At 30.8% G+C, this 21,643-nt stretch overlaps 3 protein-coding genes and 1 long non-coding RNA gene across 5 annotated transcripts; 3 read left to right on the top strand and 1 right to left on the bottom strand.

Moving 5' to 3' along the window:
- The first annotated feature begins 4,390 nt into the window (after positions 1–4,390).
- Positions 4,391–7,344, top strand: LOC128295503 (uncharacterized). 2 transcript variants are annotated; one of them, XR_008285964.1, is made up of 3 exons: positions 4,391–5,322; positions 5,677–6,832; positions 6,974–7,344. It is a non-coding gene; the product is annotated as an uncharacterized LOC128295503 (long non-coding RNA). The 2 variants fall into 2 exon arrangements; XR_008285963.1 differs by having other exon boundaries at positions 5,677–7,344.
- A 950-nt stretch (positions 7,345–8,294) lies between these two features.
- Positions 8,295–12,239, bottom strand: LOC108471286 (transcription initiation factor IIE subunit alpha-like). The gene is made up of 11 exons (XM_017772925.2): positions 12,019–12,239; positions 11,849–11,912; positions 11,612–11,734; positions 10,984–11,104; positions 10,675–10,803; positions 10,323–10,432; positions 10,041–10,224; positions 9,743–9,937; positions 9,180–9,434; positions 8,873–9,080; positions 8,295–8,737 (listed from the first exon to the last, which is right to left on the bottom strand). The coding sequence occupies exons 2-11, from the start codon at positions 11,869–11,871 to the stop codon at positions 8,634–8,636; spliced, it is 1,452 nt and encodes a 483-aa protein (XP_017628414.1). The 5' UTR covers positions 11,872–11,912; positions 12,019–12,239; the 3' UTR covers positions 8,295–8,633.
- A 1,505-nt stretch (positions 12,240–13,744) lies between these two features.
- LOC108456698 (60S ribosomal protein L13-1-like) lies at positions 13,745–15,401 on the top strand. The gene is made up of 5 exons (XM_017755336.2): positions 13,745–13,834; positions 13,948–14,063; positions 14,153–14,286; positions 14,774–14,932; positions 15,017–15,401. The coding sequence occupies exons 2-5, from the start codon at positions 13,955–13,957 to the stop codon at positions 15,236–15,238; spliced, it is 624 nt and encodes a 207-aa protein (XP_017610825.1). The 5' UTR covers positions 13,745–13,834; positions 13,948–13,954; the 3' UTR covers positions 15,239–15,401.
- A 1,380-nt stretch (positions 15,402–16,781) lies between these two features.
- LOC108484864 (allergen Asp f 7 homolog) lies at positions 16,782–19,445 on the top strand. Its single transcript, XM_017788757.2, has 3 exons — positions 16,782–16,949; positions 17,797–18,420; positions 19,168–19,445. The coding sequence occupies exons 1-3, from the start codon at positions 16,868–16,870 to the stop codon at positions 19,197–19,199; spliced, it is 738 nt and encodes a 245-aa protein (XP_017644246.1). The 5' UTR covers positions 16,782–16,867; the 3' UTR covers positions 19,200–19,445.
- The last annotated feature ends 2,198 nt before the right edge of the window (positions 19,446–21,643 follow it).

Genomic DNA, 21,643 nt, shown 5'->3' with positions numbered 1-21,643 from the left:
AAATATAAATATTTTATATTTAACACAGTGAAATTGATTTAAAATTTACGTGGACAAAATTATTTTCGAAAACTACTGTATTAGAGTTATTAATTATTTTTATTTTGCTTAAAAATTATTTTTAAAAAATATTTATGGAAAAATCTTTAAATATTATCAAATAATATAAAAAACTTTAAAATAAAGTTCATTTGTAAAAATAAATTTAAAAATCCTTTTAATGTTGAATTAAGTAAATTTTTGGGACAATACTTCAGCCTCTAAGTTTATAATTTAATTATTACATGTGATGTATAATAAATGATTAATTTCTTGATTATCCGTCATGATTTTTTTGAATAATTTTATTATAGATTTTAATTATATCGCTCTTTTTCGGTATAATGTCTAGAACTATTTATAACTTCTGCCCGACCTATAAATAGGAGGATAATGTGATTCAACACATTTAAATATATGCTTTCTTGCATTAATAATAATGTCGATACAAATAATGATTTAAATAAAAATAATATATGATTTATAAATTACTTCAACAAATTATCTGAATTTGCTAAGTTGTTTTAATTGATAAAGTTTCATCATTATTATGTTGACATTAAATCTTCTTGTTAATCATTAATTTTAGCACGTTCTTTCTTGTACATAACATACGTTTAAATGCGATTGTAATTATCCTCTTTTTGAAGTCACACTCCAAAAGTAAAAAAAAAAATAATTGTAATATATGTTCTTTTTGACACAATACTTAGAATTATTTATAGTCCATTCTCAACTCATAAATAGGAAGATAATATGCTTCAACATATTCGAACCAATATCTTCATGCATTGACAATAATAACTATACTAATCGAGCCAAGACTCAATCAGCATATTATATTAATAATTAACTTTAAAAAGTTAACAATTTTGTAAGAAAAAAAATTAAAGGGTCAATTTGGATTAGGGAGTCATATTATAAAGGTTTTATTTTGTTTATGGGTTTGATTTAGGTCCTTTCAAATTTATATCTAACACTAATATTCTTAAAAAAAAAATCAATAGTGAATTTTTTACTTTTCAATATTCTCAAAAAAAAAAAATCAATAGTGAATTTTTTACTTTTTAAAATTAAAATCTAGATGTAAAACTTACTTGAATATAATAAAATAGAAAGTATATTTTATGTTTAACAATAATGTTAATTTTGTTGATTAAATTTTAATTGATTGACATTAGTATTATTAACAATAATGTTTAATGAGTTTAAATGTTTTGAAGCCTAAACTTGTTCATGAGCTGGTAACTTGCTCAAATATTGAGAGGGTTTGACTAAAAAATATTAAACCCAAAAAATGAGTTTGTGCAAAAAAAAAAGGGCTTGTTTTAAACATGGGTTAGATTCAGGATTGAACATGCATGACCCGTTTTCAATGTTTATAATATATTATATTATGTAATTTATAACACATAAAAATTAAATTTATAATAAAATTTAGTATTATAATATAAACATTAAAAACAATTAAGATGTCTACATGTAAAATTTTAATAAATAAAAATATATGAAATTATTAAATATTAAATTTTAGATAATATAAATATTTTATTAAAATTTCAAAAAAATGATTGGACCTAAAATGGATTTAGGTTAGCCATTAACAAATATGAGCAAGCTTGGGTAAAATTTGGACCTATATTCTATACTGATATTGGGCAAGCATAAATGTAACACCCCTAATCCGTATCCGTCGTCGAAACAGGGTTACAGAGTGTTACAAGTTACCAGTACATAAAGAACATTTACAGATTAATCAAAACATTACAATTCACTTTCTGAGATCATATATATATATATATATATAACAACCTTTATTTGGGCCCTCGAAGCCCAACATGAACATTAAAATCAAGTCGGAACTCAACTGATTTCTCATAAAATTTTTCGCTTAATCATCAAACATTCATATTTAAAGCTAGATCATATCTTTATAAAATACCACATTTCAGATACGAAGAATAAAATACTTGCCTTAGACATTTCAATCCAACTTCATACCCAACAAGCATCATATTGAAATTAGTCATATATATACATGTCATGATATGTATCGTTCTCATACTGTTTTCTTATAAACATATATCATTTATTTTCCTCCTCCTCCTCTCCATTCTACATCCTTAATGTATATAATATTCTTGTAAGTACGATTTCACAATTTACTTATTAATGCTCACATTAAACTGTTTACAAGAGTTATAGTCACTCAATTATTTATAATTCGAGTTACAGAGCTCCAAATTAAGATCCGTAAATTTTCCCTGAAACTAGACTCACATATCATTCCACCATAAAATTTTCAAAATTTTTGGTTTAGCCAATTAGTACAGTTTATTCATTTAAGTTTCCCCTATTTCACTATCCGACAGTTTTGAACTCTCTTCACTAAAAATTAATTATATCACAGTATAGAACTCGGATAATATTCTCGTTGATTTATATTGAAAATAGACTCATTAAGGATTCTAAGCATATAAAATTTAGTCTCTAATTAATTTTATCCAATTTTTGGTGATTTTCCAAAATCAAAACAGGGGAATCCAAATTCATCCTGACCTTGTCTCACAAAATTCATTATATCTCATAATTTACAATTCAATTGCTTACACCGTTACTTCTATGAGAAACTAGACTCAACAAGATTTAATTTTATATATTATTCATCCTCTAATTCGATTTTTACAATTTATGGTAATTTTTCAAAGTTAACCTACTGCTGCTGTCCAAAGCTGTTTTAGTTCAAGATGTTTATTACCATTTTTCCTCTAAATTTCACAGGTCATACAATTCAGTCCTTACTCAATTAGCCCATCTATTAAGCTAATTTTTCTCAATTAACATTTTATTCCATCATTCTAAACTATTACACAACCTTTGAAAATTAGAATTTTAACACTAAACCTTAATTCACAACTTTTTCACAATTAGGTCCTAAAATAATTTCTATTGAATTTACTTGATAAAATCATCAAACAACAAAATCAAAGCTTAACATTCATTTTATTTCATCATAAACAGCCAACACTTATCAATGCTAGCTTTTACTTTTGTCCATAAAATAAAAAACTAATGAATTAAACACTTGGACCTAATTGTAAAAGTAAAAAAAACATAAAAATCTCAAAGAAAAGGGCAAGAATTGAACTCACATATGTCAAAGTATGAAAAACCAGCAGCTTTCAGACCTCCCATGGCGTTTTTGTTGAAGAAAAATGATGATATCTCTAGATTTTTCAATTTTGTCTTGTTTTATATGTTTAATTTGCAAAATTTCCCATTTTGTCCTTGTTTCTCCTTGTCTTTTTTGCTGATTTTCTTGCCCAACCGTCCAGCCCATACAATTTGGGTCCAATTTCCTTTTAAATCCCTCCTTTTTAATCACTTAAACTATTTAATCACAATTTAATAAATTTCACACTATTTTTAATTTAGTCCTTTTTAATTAATTGACTAACCAAACGTTAAAATTTTCTAACGAAACTTTAATACTAACTTAATAACACTCCATAAATATTTATAAAAATATTTATGGCTCGGTTTATGAATTGGGTCTCGATACCTCGTTTTCAACCTAATTTACCTGATTAATTATTTTAAAATCGTAAAATTCACTAATTAAAAATAACTCTTCGGATTTAGTGATCTCGAATCACTGTTTCCGACATCACTGAAAAATTTAGCTGTTACAATAAATGTGTTAATATCATTCTTAAACTCAACCGACCCGTAAACACCTTTAATTGAAATGTGTTTCTACTTCTATTTAAGAGTTAGAGAGGGATTATTTATTTGTAATTAAACTTGTTCATGGGCTAGGCTACCCACCTAGGCTTGAAGGCCCGTCTGAAATTTGGGAGGGTTTGGGCAAAAATATTAGGTTCGAAAAATAGGCTTGGGTAAAAAAATTAAGTCTGTTTAAAATATGGGTTGGACTCGGGCTCGAACATTCAAGGTCTGACCCATTTTAAGTTTATAATACTTTATATTATATTATTTTTATATATCATGTAATTTAGAATACATTAAAAAAATACTTATATTAAATATATAATACTACTACTACTATAATGTAAACATTAAAATAATGTTAAGATGACTATATAACAAATTTTAATATAAAAATATATAAAATTATTAAATATTAAAATAATATGGATAGATCTAAAATAGATTTAGTTTAATCTTTTGCAAATATGGACAGATTGAACAAAATTTTAAGCCTAGATTTTGGGTTAGATCGAGCTTAAGAAAGTATAAAATATGGTAATATCGTACTTAAACTCGAAGCCGATCCGACTTGACCCATGAGCACCTCTATTTGTAATAGCCTAAAAGATTTATTCAGAAAAATACAACCCCTTCTCTTCTAAAAATCTCCAGAATCTCTCCTAAAGACACCTTACTTGAAGCTTTCGGCCGAGTTCGTTCCAAGGAGGGGTATCAGACAAGAATGCCTGATGTCTCCTTACATCTTTGTGCTTTGTATAGAGAAATTGGGTCATCTTATTCATACGGTTGAAGGCAAAGTGTGGAAATCAATTGTTTTGGATAAGAATGGTCCTCCTTTATCATTTTTTTTTTTTTACTGATGACTTGTTTTTGTTTGTTGAAGAAAATATTAATCAGGCTAAAGTCTTAAAGAATGTTCTCAACACTTTTGGAGCTGCCTCAGGACATAAAGTCAACAGACTTAAAACTACTGTGTTTTTCTCTAGCAATATGGATTCCGACCATGCTAATGTTATCTGTAGTATTCTTGGTTATTGTCAGAGTGAGGATTTGGGGATTTACTTGGGACTACCTCTCTTTCACCGACGAATAACAGTGAATACTTTCAAATTCATTGTTGATAAAGTTAGATGAAAGCTGGATAATTGGAATGCCAAAACGCTTTATGTGGCGAAACGTTTAACTTTAGCTCGGTCAGTTTTATTGTCGATTCCTAATTACTTTATGCAAACTGTGAAAATTCCGTCTAGTATTTGTGCAGAAATTGAGAAAATCGTCCAAAAATTTATTTGGGGGAGTTTTGAAGTCTCTCAGAAATCGGCTTTGATAAAGTGGGGAGATTGTTGTTAACCTTTACCTAATGGGGGATTAGGTATCCAAAGAGTTCAGGAACAAAATGAATCTTTTTTTGCTTAAGTTGGGTTTTAATCTCCTAACAAAAAAGCAAGTTTTGTGGGTAGGGTTCTCCGTTCTAAGTACAAGCTCTTGGACGAATATCTTGAAGACATTTCTTGGAGCAACTGTTCTTTTGTCTGGAGATCCTTTGCTAAGGTTTGGATCCTTTTGCATCAAAATATTCTTTGGTCAGTTGGTGATGAGAATCATATAAAGTTTTTGACTGACAGTTGGATATCTAAGGTGGGACCCCTTATAAATCATTGCTTGTTTCCCTCTTTGGTTGATGATTTTATTATGCTCCGTAAGGCTGTAGATATGGAGGGCAATTGGAATTGAGAGTACTTGTGATGTTTTTTAAATGAGGATATTCTATCCTACATCGAAGGAATTCCGATTCTGAATACTCTTGTAGGCCGTGTTGATGTTCTTTCTAGCTGGGTAGCTAATGGGAAATTTAGCATTAAGGAGGCTTATAGCAAGCTTACAAATAACTCGTTAAATATGCAGGAAGCAAAATGGAAGATTGTTTGGTCTTTAAATGTAAGGGATGTCTCTTTACAAATGCGGAAAGGTGTACGAGAGGATTATCGGAAGACCCTTCTTGTAAGCTTTGTGGGAATGCCGAAAAATCTTGTATCTATGTTATATGAGATTGTCCTAAGGCAAAAGAAATGTGGATTCAGTTTATTCCCTCGAGAATCTCAGATCGATTTTTCACTTACTCTTTGGAGGATGGGTTGTCTACTAACTTGGTAAATAAGTTTGAGGTTAATTTTCAGGATGCACATTGGCCATCCTTGTTTGGGATTGTTTGTTGGAAAATTTGGAAACAGAGGAATGTGTACATGTTCCAATATGGCCATTACAACATAGTCAATTTGATACATTTTTCATGATTGTGGGCTAGGTCAAGTAAGCAAAGACAGATAAATTCGAAGAGGAGTAATGAGAACCGAAAAAGGAACCAAAGATGGGCCCCTCCACCTGTCAGTTTCTTTAAAATAAATACTGGTGGTGCTCGTAATCTGAATTTGAGTTCTGCATGGTCAGCATTAGTGGCACGATATGAGCATAATAATTAGATGTGGAGAATAGAAAGAAGTATTAAGAGATGCAGTGTTTGGGTCATCTATGATGGCCTCTAATTAGCCTGTGAAGCTAAATGGGCTAATATTATTATTGAGATTGATAGTGCGCAAGCCATTAAAGGGGTTCATGAAGAAATTCGAGGATATTCTAACAGAGATCTAATTGTGCGAATCCAAGAACTATGCCAGCGTGATTGAAGAGTACTCTTTAAACAAGTACCAAGAGAAATGAACTCGACTTCTAATATTTTAGCTAGATTGATGAAAGGTTATCCTATGATCAATTGCAAATAGACAGATGAGTTATGCTACCTTAACATAGATACCATTGTTAGCTTGTAATTGAAGCTTTTATATCTTGTCAAAAAGAAAAAAGACACCCTAGGTTCCTTGTGGTCACCGGTGCGATCAACTTTGTGTTGGCTGTTGCCTGTTTTCTTTATTTGGCTCTCAGTTTATCTTTTTATTTAATTCAAGCCTCTCTCTTTCTTCAGCCTTTGACCAGTGATCTAAGAGGCTTTTCTCCAACCGCCTTGTGGGGGTTCCCTCCTCTTTTGCCCATGGTGTCAGGCTTGGTACTCTTGGCTTCTCATTGAGAACCCTGATCCTTTGTTTGGATAGTGTCATTACCACTTTGGCCCCATTTTTAATTGGAGCTTGGCATTCACCGCACCTGCCTATTTGTCTAGTAACTAAGGTTGCTTTAATGGTTGCAGGTTCTTCTTCAATCGTAGGTTCCCAACTAGTTCATCGATGGTTGACAGTATTCTTTTGGATGGTTGTCGCAACATGATCTCTTAACAGAAGAGTTCATGTCGTCAGCAGGTGCATCCTCCTTCCCCTCCGGCACTCTTTGGCACTCTCTTTTCCGATGACGACGATAGTGTATAGAGATTAAGGTTGTGGTCTTGTTAGGGCTGGGCTTTTCAAGCTCATAATTTCTCTTGACTAAAATATAATGATTCTTTAACATTCTTCTCTTTGTAATAACTAAATAAAAACCTTAATGTTAAATTCTGCTATTAGCCCTTATACTTTGTAAAAGTTATGAATTTAGTTCCTATAATTTGATCAACTTTTTAATCTCTATACTTTTAACTTAGTCAATTTTAATTCTTATATTTTTTTAATTTGAAAATTTCGTCCTAACCCAAAACAATAACAGGTAACTCTACTTGGTTAAATTCTATTACTAGTCACGTATTATGTGTATAGTTGTAGATTTAATCTATATTCTACAATTAAATCATAAGTCCTTATATTTTTCAAAATTTGAAATTTCAATCTTAGCACAAATGATAATCATTAATCCATTAATTAAATTTTTAATGAGTAATATGCGCAAGTAACAAAATGCCATGGCATTACATATATAATAATATGTTTGCCCCATTGCATTTTGAAAATAGCAAAGCTTAATAAATTTGACAATTGTTTGATGAGAATAAAAATTTTAAAAATGTAAGGACTTAAAATGACCAAATAACAATGAAATGATCAAATCCCCAACGTACAAGCACTAATAACATAATTTAATCTACAAATAATGTCCATTCGAGAGCAAGCCTTCATTGCAATGAAGAAAATTGTCTTCTTGCCACTAGCTTATTTATTTATTTATTTTTCATGGTATGTAGTGAGTAAAAGTACCATGGAAACACTTGTGAGTTGGATTATATTTTATCTTCTCTATTAAAAAAATTAACAAATTAATCCCTATACGTTAAATTAAAAAGCAAACTAACCATTCTGTTAAGAAATTCATCCATTTTTACCATTAGAATTTGATCCCTATATGTCAGCATGAGTTACACATGGCACGTTGCGTGTAATTATTTGGTTATTTCGTCAGTTGCATCAGTTTTTAACAATAGAAATGGATGAAATATTTAACATAAATAATCAGTTTGTTCTTTGATATATCGTACAAAGATTAATTTGTCCATTTTTTTAAAGTAAAGAGGACAAAATACAATAAGAAATAAGGGGGTCTATGATACCTTTACCATATATAGTGCAAATTAAAACGTACTTGAGTTCCTTGGTTAAACAAAAGCTACATCATATAACTGAATCAAGACATGAAAAAATTTATATGACCAAAATATCTTTGCTACACAAACTACTTTTACTTACAGTTTAGAACAATCCGAGTTCGTGAAAATCCGTTTTTAAGACCACGAAAATAAATTTCTGCTTCCCACTGCTACTGTTTGCACAAAATCAGGTGATGGTAGATAAAATTAATACCAACAAAACAGTTGCAGGGACGGCAGATCTTGAAAGAACAAATGAAGATATGAATAGTAGAGACCGGCATTTACACCACACGTTACTCTTGCTAATGCCATGGAGATATATATATACACATATATATCAGCCTTCTTCCCAATCTATATCATCCTCGTCATCACCTGCAGATGCCTCCGCTTCAACATTCAAATCATCGACTTTGTAATTATTGGTCGTACTGCCTGAAACTGTATGCAGGAAGATATTACTAACGCAATTTGGCTCCTAATAGGGGGCCTTCATAATACTTTTACCCAGTTTTCATGGTCATCAAAGAGAAACTAAGTTATACTGTGAATAAAATGTAAAAAACCAATACTTACTTGAAAAGGGATCTTCTTCCCAATTAATATCATCATCTTCCTCATCATTGTCTTCACGTTTAACTTTCATGCCAACTTGACGCTTGGTAGAGTCCGAAAGATCAGTTTCTAAAGATGTATCTGCCGGTTGTTGTTTTTTGTTTTCTGCTTCTTCTAGTTCTTGTTGTTTCTTATATAAAGCAGCATAATATGCTTTAAGATACTCATCCTTCCAGTACAACACGAAAGAAAAAAAAAACCGAGTCAAATTCTAGTAAAACGAAAGAAAAATGAATCAAAGGATAATCATACATCTCATTACACATACCTGTATATTCTTCTTATCATCTTCCTGTACATTCTTCTTATCATCATTTCCAATGGTTGACTTTTTGTCGTCTGAAAAAGCCGGTTGTGATGAACTGCCTTCTGCCTTCAACTCTTGCTTGACCTCTCCACGTTGTTCCTTTGTTAGGTTCATTCCTTGCTTTATCATCCAAGGTGGCAAAACTTTCAAGGATGTGCTTGCACTCTCGGTTTTTACATCTTCCTTGCTATCAAGACCAGAAAAAGCAACTTCAACCTGTCAAGAACAGGCAAGAAGCTTTAATAATGATCCAAGTTGACGGTAGATTATCCAACATTCGAATTTAAGAAAACCCAAAGCTCAAAATACATTGTGTGCTCAATTTCAGGTTTCCAGCAAATTTGAACCTTGAAAATTTTGGAAATGTGACCAGCAAATACCCGGTTCAGAGTACGTAGAAAATTAAACCAACAATAATTTATGCAGATGTAATATGTCAAAGTGTAGCATCAATACTACATAATCATTAGTACATCTTTAGCAGTTGCACTTCATAGTAGACATATAGTTGAAGCAAAGCTTACCTTTGTATCCCCAAGAAATGGCATCGGTGTTCCACCGTAACCCTGAGAATTTTTGTAAGGATCATTAGAACCAGCACCGTTTAGAGTATGACCAGCAGCACCTACTCGAGTTTCCCATGATAGGAGGGTTCCGAATTCTGGAATAGGCATATCTTTTACTCTGTTGATTTGTTCCATTAATGGTTTAAGTTGTACCTGCAATCATTCCATTGTCTACTCTTACACATCAACTGGATAATGTGTTTCCCATATTAAATTGGCACAAAAGACTAAATAGATCAAGTAAAAATGAATATACCTCCATTTTCTGAAGCATGTCCTTCAAATTTTCACGTCGCCGTCGTCTCGCATTGTCATCTCCCTCTCCTACATCTTCTGCTGCTAACTTGTCACTCTCAGCCACTAATTCTCCGTTACATCTTTCGCAGTGAAAAGATTCATCCTCCAAGGAAATCAATCGCAATGCATCTAAAGCATTGTATCTGAAAACACGATTACAAATTGACTAAAATCATATATGCATTTCAAATGACCCGAGCGAAGAAAAAAAGAGGACAAAAGAGAAAGGGCAGTGACAAACCGTTTTGAACAGCCCGGGCATACATACTCCTGAACGGTATTTTTGTCCTCGAGTTCATCCTTTATTTTTTTCTTCATACGATGCAATCTATACCTAACAACATCATATATCTAGAAAACACAATGCTTCAGAGATTTTTCAGATTCAGAAGCCAAAATCTGCTCTGCAAATGATAAGATGGATAAAATGGAAAAAGAGGCCTTATGACTTCTTAATCCAATCCATTATCGAGAAATTGATATATGCTGATCAGAATTGGGAAAGTTAAGAAAAAGGAAGAAGAATTGGGAAAGTTAAGAAAAAGGAAGAAGAATTGGGAAAGTTAAGAAAAAGGAAGAAATAAAATAACAACCTGTGCATAATCCAGACAACAGTAAGAGTGAGTATGTAATTTAACCTTCTCCTCTCCCTCTTTCCCACTTGGTTGACCATCAACCGTTGCAGCAACTGCAGCATTATATAGTTTTGCCCCTTTAGCCGTCTATGACCAAATCAGACAGAGAAAAAGAAAGTAAGCTTCAAGTATTTGATATGCTTAGTTTATGTTTATAACAAGACAGTGATGATTCATAACAAAGAAAAACTCACATAGAAAACTGAGTGACAACTTAGAAACATCAGTACAGGGGAAGAGAAAAGAGGACTATAGCAAGAGTCTAACCTCTTTCCTATATTCACGGGTGATTAATTTTTCTTCCTCAAATAGCCGTAGAGTCCGCCGAAGTTGCTTTGAATGTAGTTTCAACTCCTTTGCCAAATCTTCTTCCCTAACCCATTGTCTCCTATAACAGAAAGCAAAAGTTGTGAATTACAATAACAGGCAGCTCAACCAAGCTGGCACAATTAGCCTGCAACACAAAACTATTCTCGAATATATTTATATAGATTGGAAGCACTATTCATGACATAACTAAACATATCTCTTACCACTAACTGCCTACGGCACGACTTCTAGTTGAACTTCAAAAACACTTGGCAAAGTACTCAGCCTAGTCTAATACTTCAGTTTCACCATAGTATACCATAAATATATTCCAATGCCTCACATCAATGTGCTTTCTTTCTAGACAAGATCACAACATCAATGAAAATTCCCTTCTACAATTCAATTTTAATACAATAAAAATGCACCCAACACATAATTTTCATTTTAATATGCCTTGGTTTCACTTAAAAGGAAAAACTTCAATGTCAACAAACAAAACCATCTTTTCCTACTTCCAAAAAAAAAAAAAAAAAAAGAAATCTATTTTTAGTTGCTTCCAATAGATTAATAAGGAAATATTTACCTTGTAAGAGCATCAAGTACTACAACAGCAATCCCTTTATTATCACCACGACCCATCTTAGGTTGATTTTCTGCTTTTGTCGTCACATTATCATAAAATGCTCGAGCTGCAAGCTTCACCAATCTGGGTTTTTTTTTTTTTTCAATTTCAAAAATAAACAAATAAATAATTAAAAAGGCAAATGATAATAGCCCAATTTTCTAAAATAATCGTTTTTGCAGTAAATAAAGATCATACCTGTTAAAGGGCTCGATGCTCATGTTGTTACGCGATGCGCATTAAACAATTTAATCGTAATTACCTTCGAAAAGAAACTTGCATCAGCTGATAAAAGAATATGGGTTCTCGATAGCACAGTAAATGAAATCGGTTTATCCGATGAATAATTCAATGATCGGAGAAATTACCTGTTAAAAATGATATAGCGATGGATGGTTGCATTGTTTGCGCCAAAATTTGATAAAAAGGCAAAACATCGCCCAATGTATGTGCTTATTAAACACACCATGGCTTTGATCAAATGTAGGCTTATATACGGATTTGGATATTTCCTTTTTCTCGATTTCTTTTTTTTTTAGATATGTGGATTCGGATAATTAAAAAAATTATAAATATTTGACCCGTTGTGGTTCACGATTTTGCTCAAAGTTATTACTTTTTTTTTTCATTTTAATAGTTAATTTATTAATTTCGATCTTATTAAATTATTAAAACTATTGACGTCACATAAGAATATATCACGTGCAGGAGTGAAATTAGAATAATTTTTTAGGGTACGAATAAAATTTTAACTTTTATAATTTATATTTTTATAATTTTTAGTGATTAAATCAATTTTTAAAATTTTATGGGGTTAAGTATAATTTTATTTTAATAATTTAAAATTTAAAAAATTAAAAGGCCTAAATAATAATTTTTCATTTTAGAGGGTCGAGGTCCCGCCACCCCTAAATTTGCCTCTAATCGGTGTTATGTTCTTATAGGCAACCTTTTTAGATAAACTAGAACAAAACGATAGTTCATATATCAAAATATGACAAAAAATTTAGGTACCAAAGTAAAAATATATATATAATTCAAGGGCTTAAGTGGTTAAAATAACTAAATAAAATTATCATAGAGCTAAATTTGGTAAGTTTTGCTATTAGTTTCTATACCATGCTAAGTTACTAATTTAGTTCATATATTTTAATTTGGTCACTTTTAATTTATGTATTCTTTTAGTTTTTAAAATTTTAATAATGAGTAAATGATAATTGTTAAATTCATAGGTTAATTCATTTCAAGCCCAAGACACTATGATTTTAATTTTTATTTTATCATTTCAACCAAAATAATTATTTATTATTAATAATTTTTAATTTATTACTTACATTTTTCATCACTGACAAAATCTAATATATATAATAATGTAAATAATTGATAGTAGTTAAATCAAAACATTACTTCATCGTATAAATAAAGGCATAATACTAAATTTAATTCTCAATGTTTATATCTTTTGTCAATTTAATTTTTTGGTTAAATTCGACTATTAACTTTTAAAAAAGTCAAAATTGACCATCAACTTTTAAAAGAATTGAATTTTGTATTTTTAAATAAAAATACTTACTAAAACATTAAATTTTTAAACATGACATTTCGCATGACAATTCATATGTACTTCTTGTTATTTTTGAAATTTTATGAACTTTTTATAATTTCTTATTGAATTTTATTTTTAAAATGTTTTTATAAGTTTTAAATTATTTGTTAATGTGACATAAATGACAAATAGTGCCATGTTCGTATGAAGTACACAAGGACTACCACGTGGGTTGCCACAAGACGTCATTAAAAATTAATATTTTAGTCAACATTTTCATTAAACAAAGTTATTTGACTTTTTTTTAAAGCTAGAGGACCAAATTTAGCTTAAAAAATAGAGCTAAATTGACAATGGATATAAAATTGAGGGCTAAATTTGATATTATGCCTAGATAAAACAACGTAAATGTTTGAAAGTAGTTTTAATAATTTTGGGCTCCAATTGGCCCATTTAAGTTTTAAAATATCTTAAAATTACGTTTTGAGCCCATTTCTTTACAGCCGTCCGATCATCCTAAGGTTAACAAGCGCCGTCTACTATAAACAATATAAATAAACAAACCATTGTCATAGAGAAACCCTAAAACAGAGCTAAAGGGTTCGTTTCTCTTTGCGCCTTTCTTCTTTCGGCCGAAGGTTGCTCGTCTTCTTTAATCTCATTTCTTTAATCTCATTTCTTTCAAATTTTTTTTCATTTTTGATTGTTATAATTATTTGATATTTTTCCCTTTTAAACATTGATATTGCAGGTAAGTCATGGTTAAGCATAACAATGTCGTGCCAAATGGGCACTTCAAGAAACACTGGCAGAACTATGTGAAGACTTGGTTCAATCAGCCAGCACGAAAGGCTAGAAGAAGAATTTGTGGGTTTTTTCACTTCGTTTTAAAAAAAATATATTATTTTAGTGGTTGAAATTGTTTGTTTAATGATGGTGTTTTTGTGGATTTGCAGCAAGGCAAAAGAAGGCTGTGAGGATCTTTCCAAGGCCAACTGCTGGACCCCTTCGCCCTATTGTCCATGGCCAGACTTTGAAGTATAACATGAAGTTGAGAGCTGGAAAGGGTTTCACCCTTGAAGAGCTTAAGGTTTGCTGTTTTAATTTTTTAATACGATCTTTGGGTATTGTTTCAAATGCTTTGATTTTTAGGTTTAGTGGTTTTTTCCCTCATTAGCTGTATATCATTTGCATGTATGTGTTTGTGGATTGGATTGATAAGTATTAGAGAACGATAAATCTTGTTTTAACTGCTAACACTAATTTCATTTGATTGATTAATATTAGAGAACGATAAATTGAATTAGTTTGTGTAGAAGATGTGTTGTATAACGTGTAATTTCAACCTCGATTTAGTACATATGGGCTTGTATTGAATACGTATATGTATCTAATGAATAGATTTATGATAAATCTCATTTTAATTTTTGACACTAATTTCAATTGATTGAATAGTTTTAGAGAATGATGAATAATAGTTTGTGTAGAAGATATGTTGTATATGTTGAATTTCGACTTTGATTTATGGTTTGTATGTGCTTGTATTGAATCTGGAACTCACCTAATTCTCCGACCAGGCTGCTGGTATTTCAAAGAAACTTGCACCGACCATTGGTATCGCTGTTGATCACCGCCGTAAGAACAAATCACTTGAAGGTCTTCAAGCCAATGTTCAGAGGCTTAAGACCTACAAGGCCAAACTTGTTGTCTTCCCAAGGCGTGCTCGCAAGTTCAAGGTAATTTTTCATCAGCTCATATTTGCATTTCAAAACATTGAATCCTTGTTTTGTATTTTCAATATCGTATTCTTGTTCCTATAGGCTGGTGATTCAACTGCCGAAGAGCTCGCAACTGCAACCCAAGTCCAAGGACCATACATGCGTATTTCTCGTGAGAAGCCTTCCGTTGAGCTCGTGAAGGTCACCGAGGACATGAAATCATTCAAGGCATACAACAAGCTCCGTGTTGAACGTGCGAACGAACGTCATATTGGTGCTAGGTTGAAGAAGGCTGCCGAGGCCGAGAAGGAAGACAAGAAGTAAGGTTACCCTTTTGGGGACAGTGTTTTGTTATTTGGCTTGCTAAAAAGACCTTAAATTTTGTTTTCATTTTGTCAAGTGAACTGAGACAGCTTTAGAAAACTTTGGTATTATGACAGTAATCCTTTTTGTTGAGCATTTTATTAAATTGAGAAGTTTCCTGCAATTAGGCTTTGTGGTATTGGCATTATGAAAAAGTGCTGCTAACGGTAAATCGCTTTGTTTTTCAATGTTGATTGAGAAGTAACTTTGAATTGATTAGATTAGATTAGGAATCGGTTAAAAAACCTTATATTGAATTTTTATATACCTTTGAACATTAAAGCCTGAGTTTCTTTCTTATTTCAACTAGGTTCAAATATTTGAAGGTTTTTTTCATTTTGAAATTAAAATATTTTCCAAATTCGTGATACGGATTATAGATTTCTTAATTTAATATTTCCATTTAAATCCTTCTAAATATTCGATAAATAACTCGACCGTTGCATCTAATTTGAACTTAAGCATTATTACGTATTAAAAGACCCGAAATAGTGACTCATGTCTTAAAAGTTTAGAAGGCATTGTTGGAGGTAGCATTTTCACTGATTAATGCCCTAATGCTCTCTAAACTTTAGGAAGTTTTTTGTTTTATTTTCAAGCATTGAGACAAAAACTATCATCGGTCTCGAGTAGACGAAAATTGAAAGAACAAAAAATCTCTTTAAATCACCATAACACCAAAACTAAAGTAGGATCTCTCATATAGAGGTGATCATGGGTCGGGCCGGGTTGGGTTCGGGCAGGGTACAAATAAAATTTTAGGCCCGTCTACTAGGCCCGGGCCCGGCCCCGCCCAAAATATGGGCCTAAAATTTTGCCCAAGTCCGGCCCGAAATAAAATTACTAAGTTTGAGCCCGGCCCGGCCCATATTAATTTTTTTTTCTTATTTTATTAAATAAAAAAATTTAAAAATATAATAAATCAAATATATTTAAAACAAATAAAAATAATACTAAAACAATTCTTAAAACAATACACAAATTAACAAATATAATAAAATAGTTATATTAAAAATTTAAAATAATTAAAAATAAAATAAAAAATATATTAATATATAATTCGGGCCGGGCCCGGGCCAAAAGATTTTACCCGAGGCCCGGCCTGTTTTTTAAACGGGCCTTGTTTTTTTGCCCAAACCCATTTTTCGGGCTATATTTTTACCCAAACTCTCCCATTTTTCGAGCGGGTCTTCGGGCCGGGCCGGGCCGCCCAGCCCATGATCAGCTCTACTCTCATATTCTAGAACCCATAATTCTTCAATAACATTGAAACCCCTTTTTACTCTAATCTTTTCATGTTTTCTGGGATTCTAACATCAAAGAATATCAAAAAAAAATATTCTCAAGACTTTGAGTAGAAATCAAGCAAAACAAAAGTGCAATAAACCTAACCCCCCCTCTCTTATTTTCCTCCATTTCCAAGCAAGCATATATTCCAAATTAAAAACAAAATTCTCACCATTTTTTTACATCATTAGCTTTGAATCTTCTTTTAGTTCCCCTCTAATTTCAATAATATTTATACCCCAATGTGCTGCTCATCTCAGTGCTCTATCAATCTTCTTCTTCTTTTTCTTTTTGCTTACAGCCATGGACTCAATGACTCACTGTTCAAATTTTTTCAACTCAGTCCTCTTCATTTCCATTTTAGCCACCATTTTCAGTCATTGTGGTACGTAAAATTATATCTAATTTATGCTTATTTTTATGTTTTGTTATTAAAAAACCAGTTCTTTTTGTCTTTGTTTTAGGGTGTTTGTACCTGAAAGGTCCCTAAATTATAGGGACTATGTTAAATTAGTCCTACTATTATCAAATAGATCATTTTAGTCCATGTGCTAGTAAAAAGAATTAAACAATGTCAAATTGGAATAGAGTTAACATTTATTGTTTAAAAATATCATTTGTTGTTTAATAGAGTTAATATTTTTAAAGTTTTTATCTTTCTATAAATGAAATTTTTTATTGAAATTGATCTATTTTAAGATATTTTTACACAATAAATGTTAACTTGTTACAATTCAGATTGTAAAAGTACTATGGAGGCCCTTGAATTAGAAGTCAAATTGAATTTTACCCTCTCTTCTAAAAATAGGCAAATTAGTCCCTGTATATTAGATCAAAGAGCAAAATGTTCCTTCTATTAAAAATTCCTTCTATTTCTACTATTAAAAATTGATCTTTGTACATAGGTACACATAGCATACCACGTGTCATTGGATGATTATTCCAATAGCCACTTCAGATTTTAATAGTACAAATTGATGAAATTTTTAACAAAAAAGAATTAATTTGCTCTTTGGTCTAACGTACAAGAGCTAATTTGAGTAGAGGGGGCAAAATGCAATCTGACTCATAGAACAGGGCGTCCATGGTACTTTTACCCCATTTGGACTTATTTGATTTTTTTAATAGTATAAGGAATAAATTGATCCATTTAATAATAAATGGATTAATTTGATCTTTTCCCTATAATACAGGGACTTCCCAGGTAGTTTAACCCTTTGTTTTATGTACAGATGCCAGATTTATGTTCCATATGTGGAACCAAAAGGGCTCAAATCACCATGTAAGTCAAATTAACAAGCAAAAATTAACCAGTCATTTTGTCTCCAATGTTGATCCGTATACCATCAACTCACCTTTATATCTCCCTCCTTTCGATTCACTGTCACCACTTCCTCAACCTGGCGGCTCTCCGTTCACTCCATGTCCGCCGCCTCCGACATCTAGTCACAGCCACGGTTCATCAGCTAATCCACCTAGTATTTTTTTCTCAAGTCCCCCACAACACCAACCTACCCCACCAGAACATGGATTGACTCCAAGACCCATTTACGGACCCCCAACGCTGAGCCCACCGTCGTCTTCAGTTCCACCGCCTAAATCGTCACGTTCCGGCGGCGGCGTTTGGTGTGTGGCTAAACCAACGGTGCCGGACTCGATCATCCAAGCGGCTATGGATTATGCATGTGGGTCTGGCGGGAATTGTAAAGCGATTCAACCCAATGAGCCGTGTTTTCAACCCAATACGTTGATATCACATGCTTCGTTTGCTTTTAATAGCTATTGGTTGAACACGAAGGGGAATGGTGGCACCTGTGATTTTGGTGGTACTGCCATGCTTGTTACAGTCGATCCTAGTAAGTCTCTTCTTTTATTAATTTTTTATCAATTTGATTTTTTTTTAGCTAAATTTAGTCCTAGGTGACTCATAAATTTTTTTAAGAGGAGATAAAATTAAATTACAACTTTTTTGTGAGGTTAAAGTGATGAAATCATTTTGAAAGGACTAATTAAAAATCATTTAATTTTTGAAGTTAAAAGTATAATTTTACTACATAGTAACTTTTAATTTTATAATTTATTAAGAGATTAAAAGATTTTTATTTTTTTCATTTGAAAGACTAAGGTCTTTGCCTATCAACATTTTAAAAAGAGTCAAATTATTTTTTACATGACAATTTATATGTACTTCATGCTTTTTTTTTAATTTTTATGCACATTTTATATTTTTTAGAATTTGGAATTTTAATTATTTTAAATATATTTATGATTTTAAAATTATTTATTCATTTAGTATATAAGATAAATAGTGACATATTAAAACAAAGTATAAATGATTAAAACAAAGTACAAATGAACTGTCACATCAATATTGTTAAAAAGTACTCCTTTAATTAACATTTTGTTAAATAAAAGCAGTTCACTCTTTCTAAAAGGTTCATAACTAAATTTACCTTAAAAAAAACAAGAGTAAATTGGTAACAAATTGTAAATAATGAGTCCCAAATTTATCGTTATACCTTTTTTAAACTGTATTTTCCGACAAGAAAAACATCAATGTAACTGTATTAACGGTTTCTTTCTTTGTAATGAAAATGTGACAGGTTTCAATAAATGCAAGTTTGGCCATGCTTGATCAAGGGAATTATGAAGCAGAGCTTTTGATAGAAGTTTATTTTATGAATCTTATAGGCTTTTTATAATAAGTATTTTATATAAAATTATAATGGTAATTTATGTTTTATAATGCATAAAAAAGAAAGGATAGAAAATAATGTGGAGTAGATTTATTCTACATAGATGAACAAATTGCAGCAATTAGCAATGTTCTTTATTTTCAGCATTTAATTATAATAGTTGGGTATAAATTTTTATCAGAGAATTGGATTAGTGCTGTCGAAACCTTTTTTATTCTAAAAAATGGGGATAGACTTTAAAACAAAATATGGAGTCGCCACCAATCTTTTTTGTTTAGGTGTGATCGGATCACTTCATAAAACATTTTGTTTTATTAAAATATTAATTTTGATCTACGATATTAAAAACGGGTTCGGGAGTCAATTACGTACGAGGAAGGATTAACACCCTCGTCACGCCCAAGGTTAGTACCAGATTGATTAATTAATTATGTCCTAATGTCGAAAGTTTTAAAATACAATTTAAAGAGTGTTTGAATAACTCGAGTTGGAATTTAAGACTCACTCGTTTCGAAAGAATAAAATACTACACCCAGTACTTTAGGATACGACATTTTAAGCCCTCAAAACTGAGGCCATCTCATGATTTCCAAAGCGTGCAATTAAAAGGATATTTAATTATTTGGTCAAACGAAAAACCGAAACTCAGTACGTTAAGGCACGATTTCTCGAATTTTCAAACATGGAATATTGCCTTTATTTGAAAAATCCTTTTTTATGAGTTTGGGTAAAAAATAAAAAAAAAATTAAAAGATAAAATCAATGTAACATTTAAAATAGAAAATCGGTTAAAACACAAAAATGGTCATACTTGGCGAATAATTATAATACAAATACAATAATAATAACGAATAACATAAACTTGCGGTATATAAAGACATAAATAAATAAATGAATAGGTACATAATAGGATAATATATAATAAGAAAATAAAAATGAGGACAAGAATAAAATAAAAATGAAATAAATAAAATAATTAATGAAATAACAAAAAATTCTAGCGAGAATTTAAATTAAATTGAAAGTGAACAAATAAACACATGCATGAAATATTGGGTGAAATGGTTTTAAAAAAGATAACAAAAATAATGATAATAAAAATAATACTAATAATACTATAATAATAATGACAGTAGTGATAAAATAATAATAATAGTGGAAATAATAATAATAATTATTATTATTATTATAAAAATAGTGTAACAGTAATAACATAAATAATAATACTAAAAATAATAATAAATATAAAACTCAAATTAATTAATTTAACAATAAAATAGTTAAAATAGTCGAAAAGGAACTAAATTGAATTGAAAATAGAAATTTTGAGGCCAAAGAGAGGGGAACAATCGAATTAAAACACGCGCAAAATAGGGAGGGACCAAAAAACAAATATCCCTTCTCCCAAAACGCGCCGTTGCCAGGGGGACCAAATTGAAACCATAGTAGAACCGTGGGGAAAATTTAAAAATAAAAATAACTTTAATTGTAAAATCATAAAAAGCGGACGGGTTAAAAGCAATTAGACGAATTTAGAAAAAAATAAAGGAATTGAAATGAAATGGACACAATTCCCACGTCAAATTCCAAATTGAAGTAGGAATACAAGAGTAATTGATTCTTTTCAAAGAACAAAATATCCCCATTTATATACATGGAGTTTACTAAAAATAACCTAACTAATTTAATAATAAAATAAAATAAAATAAAAATAAATTAATATCTTCCTATTTTTGACTATTTACCAAGTCAACAAAATTTGATAACTCCTTGCCTTTCTCCATCTTTTTTATTTGGCCTCAATTTAATGATTGTCTTTCAATTTGACCATTTTTATCTTGTTTTCAACCGATTCTATTATTATTTTTCTTTTTCGGGCCCAAGCCAAAATTGGCCTATTACAAGTGCTTTAACAGTTAAAAAATTATATATAAATAAATAACAATATTGGTACAAACACTTTTCAAATTCCATAATATTCATCCAAATTATAAGTATTTGTAAGTTAATATATGTGTTTTACATTATATTTAAGCTGATAGTTGTTAATGATTAGGTTGACGAGAAACTATGATTATTACGATACTAATACTTTGATGACTCAAAATTTAGGATTGAATTTTTATCTTAGTCTTAATTTAAGGGGTATAATAAAAATTAATCCTATTTATTTATGCTGCCAAAGGAGGATACTGCCATGCAATTCGGTGCATGGAATGAACCGACATATTTTCCCACACTGTATAAATCCCAAAAAGTCAGTGTAATTTCAATCGGTTTGTCGTCCCTAATTCGACAAACTCTCAATTATTATCTTTCAATTTTAATTTTTTGGGGTTAATTTACTTTTTGAGATCTAAACTTAGTAACAATTTTAATTTTG

The sequence above is a fragment of the Gossypium arboreum genome, chromosome 7 (assembly GCF_025698485.1).
Source record: "Gossypium arboreum isolate Shixiya-1 chromosome 7, ASM2569848v2, whole genome shotgun sequence".
NCBI classification, from domain to species: Eukaryota; Viridiplantae; Streptophyta; class Magnoliopsida; order Malvales; family Malvaceae; genus Gossypium; species Gossypium arboreum.
The sequence above is the reverse complement of the archived record's forward strand: the minus strand, read 5'-3'. Positions and strand labels throughout refer to the sequence as shown.